Here is a 16201-nt window from a genome sequence, read left to right as displayed (position 1 = left end):
CAGTTACATTTTATTAACTCTGTATCCCAGCCATGTCCTGATCCCTCATTCCCTCCCAGTCCCTCCCTTCCTCCCTCATCTCCACCGTGCCCCTTTCCAAGTCCATTGATAGGGGGGACCTCCTCCCCATTCATCTGATCCTGTTTTATCAGGTATCTTCAGGACTGGCTGCAAAGCCCTCCTCTGTGGCCTAACAGGACTTCTCCTCCCTTGGAGGTGGGGAGGCCAAAGAGCCAGTCATTGAGTTCCTGTTAGAAATAGTCCTTGTTCCCCTCACTTTGGGAAACCAATTGGTTACTGAGCTACCACAGGCTACATCTGAGTGGAGGTTCTAGGTTATATCCATACATGGTCCTTGGTTGAATGTCAGTCTCAGAAAAGACCCTGTGCCCAGATATATTTGGTCCTTGTGGAGCTCCTATCCTTTCCCCATCAGACTAACTCCCCTTCTTTCTTATGATTCCCTGTACTCTGCCAAAGGTTTGGTTATGAGTCTTTGCTTTGAAACACTGCTAGTTAGAGTCTTTCAGATGCCTTCAGTAGACTCCTGTTCAATGCACATCCCATCTGTCTTTCTAAATGAGGATTGATCATCTTACCCCATGTCCGCTCTCTTGATTATCTTTTTTAGATATATAGATATTATGTTTATCATATCTTATAGGTCTATATAAGTGAGTATCATACCGTGTTTTTCTTTTTCCTTCTGGGATATTTCACTCAGAAGGATCTTTTCTAGATTCCACCATTTGCCTGCAAATTTCATGATTTCCTCCTTTTTGATTGCTGAGTAGTATTCCATTGTGTAAAAATACCACAATTTCTGTACCCATTCCTCCGTTGATGGACATCTGGGTTGTTTCCAGGTTCTGGCTATTACAAATAAAGCTGCTATAAACATGGTTGAGCAAGTATCCCTTTTGTGTACTTGAGCAAACTTTGGGTATATACCTAGCAGTGGTATAGCTGGGTCTTGAGGAAGCACTATTCCTAATTGTCTGAGAAAGCGCCAGATAGATTTTTGCTCTTCTCAAATACTATCAGATTCAGGATAAGTATAACTATAAGTATAACTATAAGATTCCTGACAATCAACAGCCTAAATTATCCTGCCTAATGGCTACTCTGAAAGGTGGAATCTCTCCTCATTTCCCTGGGCTTGACACTCTTCTTCCCTACTACCAGGACCATGAAACTAACATGTTGGGTCTCATAAGCCGTGCTGTATCTACCTGAGCCTGGATCGAGTTTGGAGACCTGTCTTTAGCTTATGATTTAAGAGGTGCCACTTCTGGGCAAAAGTGATTCAGCATATCCACCTTAAAATTAACCCTGCCTGGTAACTGTGATGTGGAGTATTGTCACTGGCCCATCTCTCTTTGCACTACCTAACCCTGCCCTCTGTGTCATCTTTCCTCACTTCCTTAACCCTGCCCCTTGACCCAAACCTATTAAAAGGACTGCTTTATTCAATAAACCGAGTTCCTGCTTCGACAGATCTCCAGGCTCAGTGATGTTTTATTCCCTGAGGCATCTGGGGAGGTCCGGCCATCAACACTCATCCCACTCAGCCACAGAAGGCATCCAGCTGGACTGGCCACCCTCCTCTCAGCTCCACCTGCAGGATATCGACCCAGCATTAACACTTTCAAATGTAAACCTAAGATAAAATATTTTTTTCTAAACTGCTTAACTTTGTTCCAGTAGATTTCAAACAGCCACACACTACTCAAGCAACTCCTATTCAGTCCAAGCTATTTTTCTCAGAATCTATATCCTAGTCCTGCCTCACAGGGTACATTTCCCTAGCCTCTTGTCCGGGGGCTCAGAATTGCATTTATTGGAACAGGCAATTAAAATGCAGTCTATATCAAAATGCTCTTTTAGTGTAAAATATATTCTTTTTTTTTCTTTTTATTAATTACAGTTTATTCACTTTCTATCCTCCCTGTACCTCCCTTCCTCCTCCCCTCCCAACCCCACCCTTCCTCTTTCCCACCCGTGTCCCTCTCCCAGTCCACTGATAAGGGAGGTCCTCCTCCTCTTCCCTCTGATCCTAGTCTATCAGGCCTCATCAGGAGTGGCGGCATTGTCTTCCTCTGTGGCCTTGGTAAGGTTGTTCCCCCCTCAGGGGGAGGTGATCAAAGAGCAAGCCAATCAGTTCATGTCAGAGACAGTCCCTGTTCCCATTACTATGGAACCCACTAGAAGACTGAACTATCATGGGCTACATCTGTGCAAAAGTTCTGGGTTATCTCCACGCATGCTATTTGGTTGGACTATCAGCCCCAGGGAAGACCCATGCGCCCAGATGGATTTGGTGAGCATGTATATGATAGGACCTAAAGTACCTAAAGGCCACTTGAATACTGAACTGCCATAGGCTACCTCTGTGCAGGGGTTCCAGGCCATCTCCATGAGTGGTCCTCACCTGGAGTATCAATTTCAGAAAAGACCCCTGTGCCCAGACTTTTAGGATCTGTCACTGTCCTTGTAGAGCCTCTGTCCACTCCAGGACTTACTGTCTCCCACTTCTTTAATAAGATTCCCTGTGCTCTGCCCAAAGTTTGGTTATGAGTCTCAACATCTGCCTCCTCAATACCCTGCTGGGTAGAGCCTTTCAGAGGCCTCTGTGGCATGCTCCTGTCTTGTTCCCTGTTTACTCCCTCCTCCTATGTCCATCCTCTTTGCCCTTCTAAATGGGGATTGAACATCTTAGCCAGAGTTCTCCTTCTTGATCAGCTTCCTTAGCTGTACATATTTTAGTATGTTTATCCTATATTAAATGTCCAGTATCCACTTATGAGTGAGTATATACCCTGTGTGTCTTTCTGCTTCTGGAATTCTAAATATTTAGTTGAGCTTCTTATTACATTTTAAAGCAGCTAAAAATTGAAATGTCCTACGTGGCTCTTATGGATGGTTCTAAGAGCAACCAGGTGTCACCAGATCACCTGCCTCTTCCACATGGATGACCAGGAGGACTCAGTGCAGATCACATATGTGTCTCCATGGAGAGATCACTCTCTAGAAAGATCTATAATGCACACTGGGATAGGCACTTGAAACAGATTGGCTGAAGATTGGATACAATCTTAGTATCTCACATTTGTGCTCTACTTTTAAAACTGGGATTGTAAAATTAAAATAGCTATTTTATGCATATTTTTACTTTTTCTAATGGACATAATATTGTCTTTACAACAGAAAAAGTTAAAATTCTGTCATTGTTTTTCCCTTAGAAGCTGCCAAAAATTATGACTTTCATGCTGGCCTACAGTACCAGATGCCTTAAACTATGCCATTCCTTGTCATTTTATATCAGGTCCAGTAAGCCCAGAGCTTGCAGTTTCCCTGTAGCGAAGTTACCAGTGTCTTCTAAATTATTATGAAACTCAGCTGACAGTTGAGGAGAGTGTACCCAACATGAGACTTACATTACTGCACCAGGTTCATGAAAATGGGCTGATTTTTTGTCAAACATAAAATAAAAAAGAAAAATTTAATCCATAAAATGTGTCTGAAGATGAGCACCTCTGTTTTTTCACTGTAGCCTGGGAGCCAGCCCTTTTGCAACAAACCCTGGTAGTCATGGTCTTCTGACATTATGGAGCCTGCTCATAAGTCATCTTGAATGTGGATAGTTAATGGTTTTCAGCAAAATACAGCACAATGTTTGCTCTTTTCCTTATTGGTTCAGGGCAGCTTATTCTGGCATGTTACCCTGGTGGTGCTTGCACACAGCTGTGTGGTGAGACCTTATGTTTCAAAAGCTGTCCCACCAGTGGCATGTTTTCCTCTGTCTTCAATGAGGTCACTCAGATCCTAATTTGGATTAAAACTCTGATGTTTTCACTTCATCTGCAAGAGCAACAGTCAACGCTGCCCGTCAGTGCATTTACAGCAGAATGTCTAGTGTGAAGTCTAATGATGTGCAGAACTTGTCCTACTCCCAATTCTTTAACTGCACAAGGCTCTTCCACTTCTCAACTTTTCTTTGATTTGCTCAGTTTCTGTGCTTGGAATGTTTGTCCTACAATCTCCTGGAATTCCTGCTTTATCTGTGCTCATATATATTTTATTTCCACCTGAATAATTTCCCTTTTTAAGCTCATGAAATGTTTCATTTGTGCTATACATCGTGTTTTGTTGTTTTTTTTTTTCCCTTGCGGGGGTGGTGCTGTTTTGTTCTTTCTTCTTTCAATTTTTCCAAGAGTTTTGTGATCTGCTTCTGTAGGATTTCTTCTTGAACTTGTTTAAATTGGAAGGGATTCTTGTTTACTCTGCAGCTCATTAATGGGTGTTTTGCCCTAATATTTTTCTTGATTATATGGGAATTTTGCATCAGAAGGTCATGCAGATGTGCTTCCATCTTAATCCATGAGGCTGTCCATAGATTGATGTGAGTGATCTGCACTGCCAGCTGAAGCCATGTTGATGTTCTTGGACTGTGCTGTTGTCAAGGGCTCTGAGGGTGTCTGTGGTCCAGTCTGTGGCAGAGGCTTTGCTGGTGTCTGTTCTCTGTACAGGAGACCATGCTGAGGCCTATGGCATGTATGACCCAAGATTTCATTTGGATGTTCATAGTCCATACTGTCACCCGAAACCACATGGAAGTCCATGATCAGTGTCCAGATGACTTATAGTTGAGAAAAGGACATAGAATGATTCTGTGACAAACCATACAGGAACTCATCTGCCCCTCCTCTAAAAAAATATAGTAGCCTCAATGGGAGGTTTTATAAGTACTTCATTAGTTACGATTTTACAATTCAGTTCATCCATTGTAGAAAAGAAATTCTTTGCTAAGCTTTCAACAAAGAATTCCTTTATTTCCTTCAGATGAGATGCTCTGTTTTTAAGGGGCACAATGTGTCATCCTTGATGTTTGTGTGGAGTTTTCAATTGGTATATTAATGCTTTAGAATATATCTTTAGCTTATTTTTCTCTAAAATCATTCCCTCTAGCTTATTTCTCAATCTGATCTCAATCTGAATTTTTCTGATAGAACCGCTGAAATATGGGACTCAGTAAAGACATGTGGCTGGTACAGTTTGTCATCTAGGGTTCTAGGGCAGGAGTTTACGTTTGCTCTATTTGAATGCAAAAATGTTCTCCTCAGTCTTTTGGCAGAAGTTTCCTCCCTCTCTGCTCCTGGGGCTCTGCTTGAACAGAATCATTTTTCTTTTGGTGCTTTCCCACAATTTCCAAAAAGACTTGTATAAGGACTTCCCTTTCTCTCTCTCTCTCTTCTTGTTCTTTGTCAACTCTTGCCCACTTTGCTTTAGCTTGCTCTTCCTGAAATTCTATAGGCTAGTTATCCTGATCATCTTTGCCATTCTTCTTGTTTTCTAACAGCAGTTTGACATTTGAAAACATCTACATCAGGTTCCAAATTCCTTAGAGTAATTTTATGGCATCCTTTATGTCTCAGAAGTTATACAGAAGTAAAAGAATGATAATACTGAATTCTTTTTGCATTTTCATATAAAGGATTTCGATACCAAAAGACATAAGAGAAAATGAACCCATAATTTTGCACTGGCTATGTAAACTATTCATCACCCTCTCAGGCACACCTGCTATCATGCAGAAAGGGGAAGTGGGTAAGTCCAGGGATGTGTGTGGTGCAGGCAGCTGGTGAGATTCTCAAGCAGATTTTTGTTGGAGGCTAAAGTACTGTGGGAGGAGTACTGCGATACTGCTGACAGTAATAAAATGCCAGGTCTTCAGCCTGTACACTGCTGATGCTGAGAGTGAAATCTGTCCCAGATCCACTGGCTGTGAAGCGATCAGGAACCCCAGTTTGCCTACTGGATGCCCAGTAGATCAGCAGTTTAGGGGAATGCCCTGGTTTCTGCTGGTACCAAGCCAAGTAGTTTAATCTGCCTAAAGTAAGGCTCTGACTGGATTTGCAGCTGATGGTGACCTTATCTCCTGCTGACACAGCCAGGGAGGATGGAGACTGGGTCATCATGATGTGTGCACACATACCTGCAATCAGGAATATGCAATGAACATGCATATGTACACAAACACAGCGTATAAAAACAGTTGAAATTTTTCATTTAATTGCTTTGTACTACTATCTTATCAGAGCATTATTATGTAAGAAATATTGAGCCTAAAACACTCAAATTTCTTTTCTGCAAAGAAGTGACTTTGCAAAGATTATAATAATTTGAGTTTCATACCAGACACCCAAAGCAGCAGGAATATGAGGACCTGGGTCTGTGACTTCATCTTGCTCCCCCTCCTGTCTGATGAAGTTCAGTTCTCACTGCAAAGGCCTAGTTTATAAATTCTCAGCAGCTGGGCTTGGCTGTGAGGATGCCATGCAAAGCAGTAAGCAAATACATAAGCAAATGCCTGTGCAGTGTCTGTGAGTATAGCGGTGTCAATCAACAGGCAAAAATACTGTTAGAGGGAGCATAAGCAATCACAGAAAAAGATTGCCTTGCAGCTCTCAAGTAGAAAAGTACTACGTGTTTTAAGAGCAGACCTGGGTTAAAATCCAAGATATATTTAAATCAATTGACTTCTGTAGAAATATTAGTAGAGCTATCTCAGATTGACAGTCTTAAGCAAATAATAGGCTATGTTAAAAAAAAAACATCAAAACAACAACAATAAAAGAAACAGAGCAATAAAAGAAAGTAAAGGTTGATGGAAGATAAGATGAGAGGTAAAAAGAGAATTGAGGCTACATGTGTTCAATATTCCCCATCTCCAAAGCCACTCTTATACTGAAGGCAGAGAGGAGGGTCTCATACATTTTGGCTCTAGTTTCTTGGAAAAACAAGGAACTAAGAAACAAAGAACAGCTCAGTATTCACTCTGTGGATATCCTGGAAAACATTAATTTCAGACTGAGATCAGAAGAACTTTAATCTCAAAGCAAAGGATACACAGCAAAAGCTAACAAGCATCCTCCCCACAAGATCAGGAAATTGAAAGTAGAATATAAATCTGGAGAAATAAACGATGAACAAAGTTTTTTCGTGAAGTTTTTCCTGTAGACCAACACTGGCATGAGTTTTTATTCATGGAATTCAAATGTTAGTGTAATTTAAAAATTAGTAATATTGAAACTGGATTAAGATAGGCTTATGACATCTTGAACAGATAAATGTCTATTGAAGGGGGCACAGCAATCCTAAACTACTTAATGATTTTATGGAGACAAGTAGAACACAACATCAGCTCTTGTTGTTATCCAAAGGGTGAAAAAGAGTTTGGCTATGAATAAAAAGTCAAAAGCAGTAAGAGAACTCTCAGAACATGCCAGGACTTCATATTATAAAAATCTGAAAGTATATATAAGAAGTAAATTATGAAGCCAAAATTATTTGTAAAGTATAAAAGAAAATTGAAACATGAAATATCATGGCAAGGAGTGGAGATTCTGATCTGAACTCCCAGAATTGGAAAGACAAAAGCAGAAGTCTCACGAGCTTGAGGCCAGCCTGGGGTACATGCCAGCTTCTAAGCCAATCTAATCTATACATATAGACAATCTCTCAACAATGTGTATCAGAAAACCACTAGTTACAAGGCAACTCTTGATATAATCTGCCCAACACAAATATCTTATCTGATGTCAATATTTCACCATGAAACCACAAATATTATTGAAAAATAAGTATTCATTTATGTAATACACATTCCCTTCTATTTTGAATTACATATATAATTTTTTATACTTATTTATTTTATGCATATGAACACTCTGTTTTCATACACACCAGAAGAGGAAATTAGATTCCATTGCAGATGGCTGTGAGCCACTATGTGGTTGCTGGGAATTGAACTCAGGACCTCTGGAAGAGCAGTCGGTGCTCTTAACTGCTGAGCCATCTCTCTGAGCCTACATATATAATTTTATACATCTACTTTTCAGGTATAAAATGTTGTCCCTTCCCACGGGAGTTCAACGGGTTCCTAATGAAGGGGGGTGGGAAGAATGAGGTACAACAAGAGATGCAAGGAGTAAAGCCAAGTCTGTTTGTCTGATCAAGGCCTCCTTTATTAGGATATTTTTACCGAACTTATATAGGGAGAAGGCAGGAAAGGGGGAAGGCTAAATTACTGCTGCAGGAGACAGGAAGAGTGCTTCTATGGCTTATATATTGCACCTGCAAGATACCATAAGGATGTTTTCTTAAGCTATCTCACAGATGCTCTAAAACCAACAGACAGATATTCTCACAAATCTATCACCCATGATTTAGGGTCCTAGGTAACTCTTTCACTAAATAGCTTTAGGTCTCCACTAAATGACCTTTGTCTCCACTAAATAACTTTGGCTCACTATTTGGCGTTGGCATCAGTATATATCTTTGGCTCCCGGCAATCTCTCCGGGCCTACATATATAATTTTATACATCTACTTTTCAGGTATAAAATGTTAAATAATTTCTGATAAACACATGCAGATGTCTTCTGTAAACCACTAACACAACATCATAGAGAGAGGTAGACCATATGCAGATAGAGGAAGTTCCTAATCTCAAGGTCTAGACAATGACAGACAAGGAGCCCTGCTCCTGTCAGTGTCTCTCAAGTTGTCATATGCCTTTGATCCTCACTAAACTTTACACTTCTTATTGTGACAGCAGCACTGAGCTCAGACTGTGCCCTCATGATGTTTACAACTGTTCTTTCAGACTGAACAACTGGGAATAGGGATCTTACAAATCCAAAGACTCTATGGGCTTCTCACAGTATGCATTGGGAGAGCATGGGGTCTAAAGAGATAAAAGGTTCAAGTTATATTATGTACAACAAAAAGAGCCCAACACTCCTTAGTCAAGTTTCCACAGTATGTCCTGGTTCTTTAGATTTTGTTGGCTTTCATTACAAATGAACTCTAACCCTGCTGGCTGAATACAATACTGATTAATATGCCTCCACCCTTGTAAATAGGAAGTATGAAAGTGATGACCTTCAGCTTCTGAGACACAATACCCTCTTCCATGGACACCTCTGTGGATGGATAACGAGGGAATATCTGTCTGAGATGCAAATTATCCTGGTACAGTATAAACCTGAACTCAGCTTTTCTGTTCCAGCACTTAGAATCTTTTATTCTCTGGATGAGAGGCCATGTCTACCCTCTACATGTGACAAGGAACAGTAGACAAAGAAAGATTTTTGAAGGAAAATTAACAAAAACTATTGCTTTACTAAATGATTCTGATTAATAATAATGGGTTTATTTAAGAGGTTTTCAACCTGTGGGTCCAAACTGCTTTGAGGTCAAAAGATATATTCAGAGGGGTTGTATAAGATCATCTGGATTATCAGATATTTTCATTATATTTCATAACAATAGGAACATTATGGCCATGGAGTATAAATGAAAACAGGTTGTTGGATGTCACCACAACCTGAGGAACTATACTAAAAGGGTTGCATTATTAGGAAGTTTGAGAACCACTGTTTTACATGAAGAACTTTCTTTATATTCTTTGCCAAAGCTTTTCTTTACTTAATAAAAATAATATCCTACAGAATTTCAAAATAGTATATATATAGTATATTAACTCACATCTAATTAAAAGGTTAACTCTCCTACATATACTGTTTTAAACCATTGTCTTAACTGACATGTGTTTGTCTGTAAGTTTTTTAGGTAAACTCCCTTAAATTTTTTTCAGTTAATTCTTTTTATTTTATCTCTAATAAATATTTTTAAGTTAAAAGCTTTGAGTTTAATATTTTAAAATGTAACCTGGTCTGCATTATGTAACCATTTCAAGAGCCTTGAAAATAATATATCTTGTGATAATAAAAGGAGGATTTTCAGTTCTTCTTTACAGCCATTAAAAGAATAAAACAAGTATGAGTTGGAGGATAATCAAACCCAGTTGAATGACCCACTAATAGTGATGGGGCCAAATGGGTCCATCATCGACTTTGGGAACATCACTTTGGATAATGTGGTTAACTTGCTTAATGAAGCAAGTTCTTTCACTAGTTTAGGTACCCAGCCTTGATCACTATTCCATGTTGATGCCTCTCAGACTTTTCCACTCTGGATGACATTTATAGATTGTTGAAATAAAGACATTATAGTGAAGACAGTAACAAGAAGGTCAGATGGGGAAAGGGAAGGAAGATAACATTGAGGGAATGAATGCAAGAAATGAAAGCTGGAATTTGGGCACGTGAAGGATGATGTGGAAGGGAAAACTAGAGCAATGAAAACTTTCTATAATATATGAATGCAATCTGACACAGCCATATATTCACTGGAAGTGGCAAGAGTCATGACACCAGCACAGCTACTTGACATAGTGCCAGCAAAGCAGAGCAGATTATTGCCATAACTGACTTTCTAACTCTAACTTTTGGATTTGGTGTTTGCATGTTGCATTCTTAGGGACTTTCAGCATTATGGTTCATTTTATGTCTTTTACTGAGAAAAATGCTGCATGAGTCTTTTTAGGAAAATCCTAAAATTATCCTTAAGTGACCACTATTTGGAAGGCTTATGTCCTGGAGATGATTAAGCACAGATAAGCACATAGCTTTGTGAGGCCATTACTACAGGAACCTACTTGGGATATCTGCTTCTGCAAGATTCCCAGACCATCATACCTAGCTCCCTCCCTCCTTTCACTGACTCCTAATGTTTTCTATGGGCTGCCCTGTCAACATCAGTAAAGATCCTCAATATCTCCTCTCTTCCCTGGGCAAAGCCAACAGAGAAAATCCCTGGCAGTAATCATACCTGAGTAAACAAATAATAAGAATGATAAAACCAAAAATAATAAGAATGATAAAACACACAATCATGTCACCGAACAAATATTTCAATGTTATGACTGGGTTTGACTGGTATGACTGGGTTTGAATGATATGACAATGTTTGACTGGGTTCAATGTTATGACATTTGGCTTTGTGGCTGAAACAATCCCAAAGAAATCCCCAAACTGTCCAGGCTATTGCTCTCTGCAAAGTGAAATCAAGAGCCCATTGCTGAAAACAACACCCCCATTATTCATTGAACATTGAGAAATTAAGCTAGTGCTTTTACTCTGGTTCTTAGAGCTCCCAAAAAATAAGTCAGTTATAGAGTCCATGTAATGGAGTGGGCCTTAAGACAAATTGGACAACTCTGTTTTAGTCCTATAAGGTTAGTGCCACCATTGTATAATCATATTTTGCATGCAAAACCCATTGTAAATCAAAGGCTTGGTGGTAGAGTTGGTGGATATTTTCCTCTATTGGCCGCCTGGAAAGTGTGTTTCCATTTTCATAGATATTATAACACGGGGGGTGGGGAGGAGAGCTCCTGGTAGGCACCATCTCAAATTCTCCCTAATCAATGAGTTGTGTGGGTGTTGTCTTCTGCAATGAGACACCAATGTTAGTTTTCAGAAAGAAGCTTATGTCTTAGCAACAGCCTATGTTTGGGAAGTGGAGGAGGAATTACCCTGGGACCCAACTGGCCAGAGATGAATTGAATACAATCTAGTCCTGGTAATGGAGGTTTCACCTGGATACGGTAATGAACAATTGAAACTCCATATCCCCATCACTAGGAGTCCTCATTAGTGACACCTTTGTAGATTCCAGGAAGTTTCCACTACATTATATTTTTATACCACCACACCATAACCCCCAATACCATCTGTGTCTTTCCACACTCTCCCCTTCACCCCATTCCCCTCACACTTTATTCCACTGCTTCCATCCTCACCTGTCTCCTATCTGCCCATAAATTTAGGACTGAATTCTACAAGGTCTCACACTTGTTCTACTTTGCTTGTAACTTACAATATTAGTTTGCATTTAATGAGAAAACAAGCTTCTTTGGTGAAGGATGAGCAAGAATCTGATCTACAGGTATAAAATAATGTCATTAGGAATCATTTTATTGGCTGTATTCCTTCGGCAAGCCTATACTATCTGGGTTTCTTCTAGGTGCACGGCCTAACTAGTGTCAGGTTTTGGGAAACGTGAGCAATTTCTGCCATGGGTTCCATCTTATGAAGTGGGCCTTAAATCTAGTTAGAAAAAAAATTGTTTAGTCCCAAAAATATTTTAGATCACAGGGTTTATAACTGGGTGGGTGGTTACTTTTCTCCTCTGATAGAAGGCTGAGTATTTTTCATTACAATGAACAATAGTCAGAAGGGGTTAAGACTCTTAGTTAGGCACCAGTACAATTCCTCCATGTTCAATGAGATTATGTGGTAAGGTAATAGGAAGCTAAGAGAGAGAACAAAGGAAGATTTAGCAAGTACTAAAGGCCATTTGAGGGGTTATATAGAAACCTACTTCAGCAGACAATTTTTATTATATACATATATATGAAAAAAAAAACTAAATGAAATCACCAGATAACAACAAAGACAAAACCTCAACTGACATCTTTCTTTTCTAAGTGAAAGCACTATTGCCAGGAATGGGTATACCCAAATGAGTTGTTGGCCAGAGGGTCTCCATGGGAACTCCCAGGCAACTCTGGCCATTGGTTGCCATCAGCAAATTGATGATCAGCTCTTGTTGCTGAAAGACTTGCTTCTTGTTATTACAGAATGAGGTGGAGCCATGGCCTTGGAGTACTTGCAGACACACACACACACTCACAAACACACATGTAACCTTGATCTTTTGGCACTGTCATAATGGAACTGTTGTGTATACCCTGTATTTTCCAAAGATCTCATATTTTCACCATGGGTTTCTCCAGACTGCTTCACACAACAGTGATTTTATGTTAATTGTTCTTCCATCAAAAAATGAATGATTAAAAAAAAAAGAAATAAAAAGAATGATTGTTGTACAACTTGCCTCACCCCATGGACTTCCTCCCTTTGTCTAGCTCTCTCACCTCACCCACCAGCAGATTTGCATATTGTTGCCTGAGTCTCCCTTGCAAGTGTGAGATAAAAATTCAGCTGCAACTTTGCTTTATGTCCCCTAGAATCCTTAGTTTAGCTTCTCAAAATGAGGCTTTGGACTCAGTTCCTAGGGTTGCTGATGCTCTGGTTCCCTGGCAAGGTTAGAGGCAAGAAATGAGGTGAATGGGTACTGTGGGAGCTGAGGGACACTGCTGCTGCCCAAGTGTGTTTAGTTCAAATGCAGATGTGCCTGTGGATTTAGACCTAGATCTTGAGAAAGAGCTGGCAAGAAGGAGCTGGGCTCTGATGAAGATTGTCACACAGAGGGAGTGGAATTATATGAGAAAATCCTAGAACAGTGGTTCTGAGCCTTCCTAATGTGGGCACATGTGCATGTGGGAAGATGTGCAAGGAGAAAGAACAGAATTTCCAGATTTTTCTGAAATGCACCTAAGGTTATTTCTGCCAGTTTCAAAACCGGTGTGCACGTATACATAATTAGCAAATAGCCTACCTCAATCATTTACCATATTTTCCTATATAAATTAAAATCATAAAGCAATATTTAAATATATATAATTGATAACTGTAGCCACTTAACTAATAAATCAGCAATATTTAATCCTTTTGCTTGTAACATTCTACTCATTGGTTTCAGCTCCTTTTCTTTTCGGTAATAATCCTCACCAAATGTACTTTAGGTCTTATCATACATTCTCACCAAATCCAGAAGAGAATAAAGACCATCTGGGAACATGGGTCTTCCCTTAGACTGATAGTCCAACCAAGTAGCATGCATGTAGATAACTCAGAACCCCTGCACAGATGTAGCTCGTGACAGTTCAGTCTCCTAGTGGGTTCCATAGTAATGGGAACAGAGACTGTCTCTGACATGAACTCACTGGCTGGCTCTTTGATCACCTCCCCCTGAGGGGGAAGCAGCCTTACCAGGCCACAGAGGAAGACAATGCAGCTACTCCTGATGAGACTTAATAGGCTAGGATCAGAAGGAAAAGGAGACCTCTCTTACCAGTGGACTTGGGCAGGGGCATGCTTGGAGAATGAGGAGGAAGGGAGAAATTGGGAGGGGAGGAGGGAGGGAACTTCAGGGGGGATACAAGGTAAATAAAGTGTAATTAATAAATTTTTTTTAGTTTTTTTTTCTTTATTAATTACACTTTATTCACTTTGTATCCCCCTAACCCCCATGGTTCCCTCCCTCCTCCCATCCCAATCCCTCCCTTCCTCCACCTTCCGCATGCCAGCCTCTCCCCAAATCCACTGATAGGAGAGGTCTTCTTTTCCTTCCTTCTGATCCTAGTCAGTTAGGTCTCATCAGGAGTGGCTGCATTGTCTTCTTCTGTGGCTTGGTAATACTGCTTCCTCCTCAGGGTGAGGTAATTAAAGAGCAGGGCAATCAGTTCATGTCAGAGACAGTCCCTGTTCTATTACAGTGGAACCCACTTGGATACTGAACTGTCATGAGCTACATCTGTGCAGGGGTCTTAGGTTATTTTTAAAAAAGGGTACTGCTGTAATGATGTATCTTACAATGTCTTAAGTGAAATGGGCCCTCAGGAAAGCCTTTGCCGTCTTGAGGAAAAGAAAGCTGATCAAAAGACATAAAAGTCTTGCTGGGAAAATCAGTGGAGGGAGTTCAAGACTTATGCCTCAGTCCTAAAAAAAAATCGTTTGGTGCTACATTGTTGGCAAAGAACCCTATGAGAATCAGAGCCCCTTGTCTGCCTCTCTGACCCAGGCCCTTTCTCAAAACAAGGCCATGGGGAGCCAATTTAGTTTATAACATGGACTTGAGGGCCATTCCAGAAACAGATCAAAACTGTTGTATCTTAAGAGAGACACACTGATCTCTATGCATACATTTGAACTGTAAATAATATTTCACATGAATACCTGGAATGAATACCTCCTCTCTAGTCAAATAGCCTCAAATAAGATTTCTGTCTATGTTAACATCTTTAATTCCCCCAAACATGCTCTTATTAATGACACCTATGCAGATGTGGCAGAGGAGGGAAGTGATTGTTAGAAAAGAACATGACTTCAGACTTGCCCGGGATTTGTGTTCAAGGTTTGGATTTATTTGGAATTGATAGTGACTCCATCCAGAGTATAAAAGTACATTGTCACCAGCTTCCCCATTTTCATGGTGAGACAGTTCTGGTTTATCTGATTCTCTGTTCCAAATCCAGGCTGAGTCTGCTGAGACAGAAGCTGATTGTCAGAGTTCTGAGAATCAGACCACGAGATCATATTTCCAGATTAAGTGCTCACGAGCACATTTTCTGTCTTTAGGGTTGATGATGACTTTCAGACCATCAATCCTCACTTATTCGTTTGTATTGAAGGAAAATTGGCAAAAACTATTGCTTTATCAAAGGATTCTGATTGACAATAATGCGTTTATTTAAGAGGTTATCAACTTTTGGGTCCCAACTCCTTTGCATTCAAAAGACACTTTCACTTTTTGGGTTGCCAAAAACCACCCAAATTATCAGATATTTACATTATAGTTCATAACAATGGGAAAACTACAGTCATGAAGTTTCAATGAATATAATGTTTTAGGTGAAAATCACCACAACCTGAGGAACTAGGAAGCAATTAGGGTTGCAGCATTAGCAAGGTTTAGAACCAATGGTTTATATGAAGAACTTTCTTTACATTCTTTGCCTAAGATTTCTACTTAATAAAAACAATATCCTACAGAATTTTAAAGTAATGATTAAAGTATATAGAGTAATTTAACTCACATCTAACAAAATGTCAACTCTCCTATACTATAATGTTTTTAAACCTCTGTGTTAGCTGACATTTGTTTGTCTGCAAGTTTATTAGGTAGAATGCCTTAAGTTTTTTCAGTTAATTCTTTTTATCATACCTTCAAGAAATGTTTTTAAGTTAAAACCTTTAAGTTTAATATTTTAAAACTTAAACTACTCTTCATCACATAAACATTTCAAGAGCCTTGGGGACAAATATCTTTTGGTGATTAACTGTGGATCTTCAGGTCATATTTACAGCAACTAGAAAAATGAAACAAGTACAAGGTGGAGAATTAATAAAATTGGTATGATCCACTCATGCTTTCATGGTGCCAAATGGGTCCAGTGTCAACTTTGGGACCATCACTTCATGGGCTTAATCCACAATGAAGCAAGTTCTTTCACTAGTTTAGGTACCCAGCCTTAATCGCCATTCCGTGTTCATGCCTCTCACACTTTTCTGCTCTGCCTGACATTCATAGATAGTGGAGATAAACACATCACATTGAAGATAGGAACAGGAGGGGAAGGAAGGTAGGGTTGAGGGAGTGAATACAAA

The 16201-nt window shown here is 39.8% G+C and overlaps 1 gene segment (V, D, J or C); it reads right to left on the bottom strand.

Annotated features, from left to right (window-relative positions):
- Positions 1-5672: 5672 nt before the first annotated feature.
- Positions 5673-6253, bottom strand: LOC132654379 (immunoglobulin kappa variable 4-1-like). The segment is given in 2 exon segments: positions 5673-5995; positions 6196-6253. Coding segments are annotated over 2 exon segments (372 nt in total).
- Positions 6254-16201: the final 9948 nt, after the last annotated feature.

The sequence above is a fragment of the Meriones unguiculatus genome, chromosome 5, assembly GCF_030254825.1.
Source record: "Meriones unguiculatus strain TT.TT164.6M chromosome 5, Bangor_MerUng_6.1, whole genome shotgun sequence".
Taxonomy (NCBI): Eukaryota; Metazoa; Chordata; class Mammalia; order Rodentia; family Muridae; genus Meriones; species Meriones unguiculatus.
The sequence above is the reverse complement of the archived record's forward strand: the minus strand, read 5'-3'. Positions and strand labels throughout refer to the sequence as shown.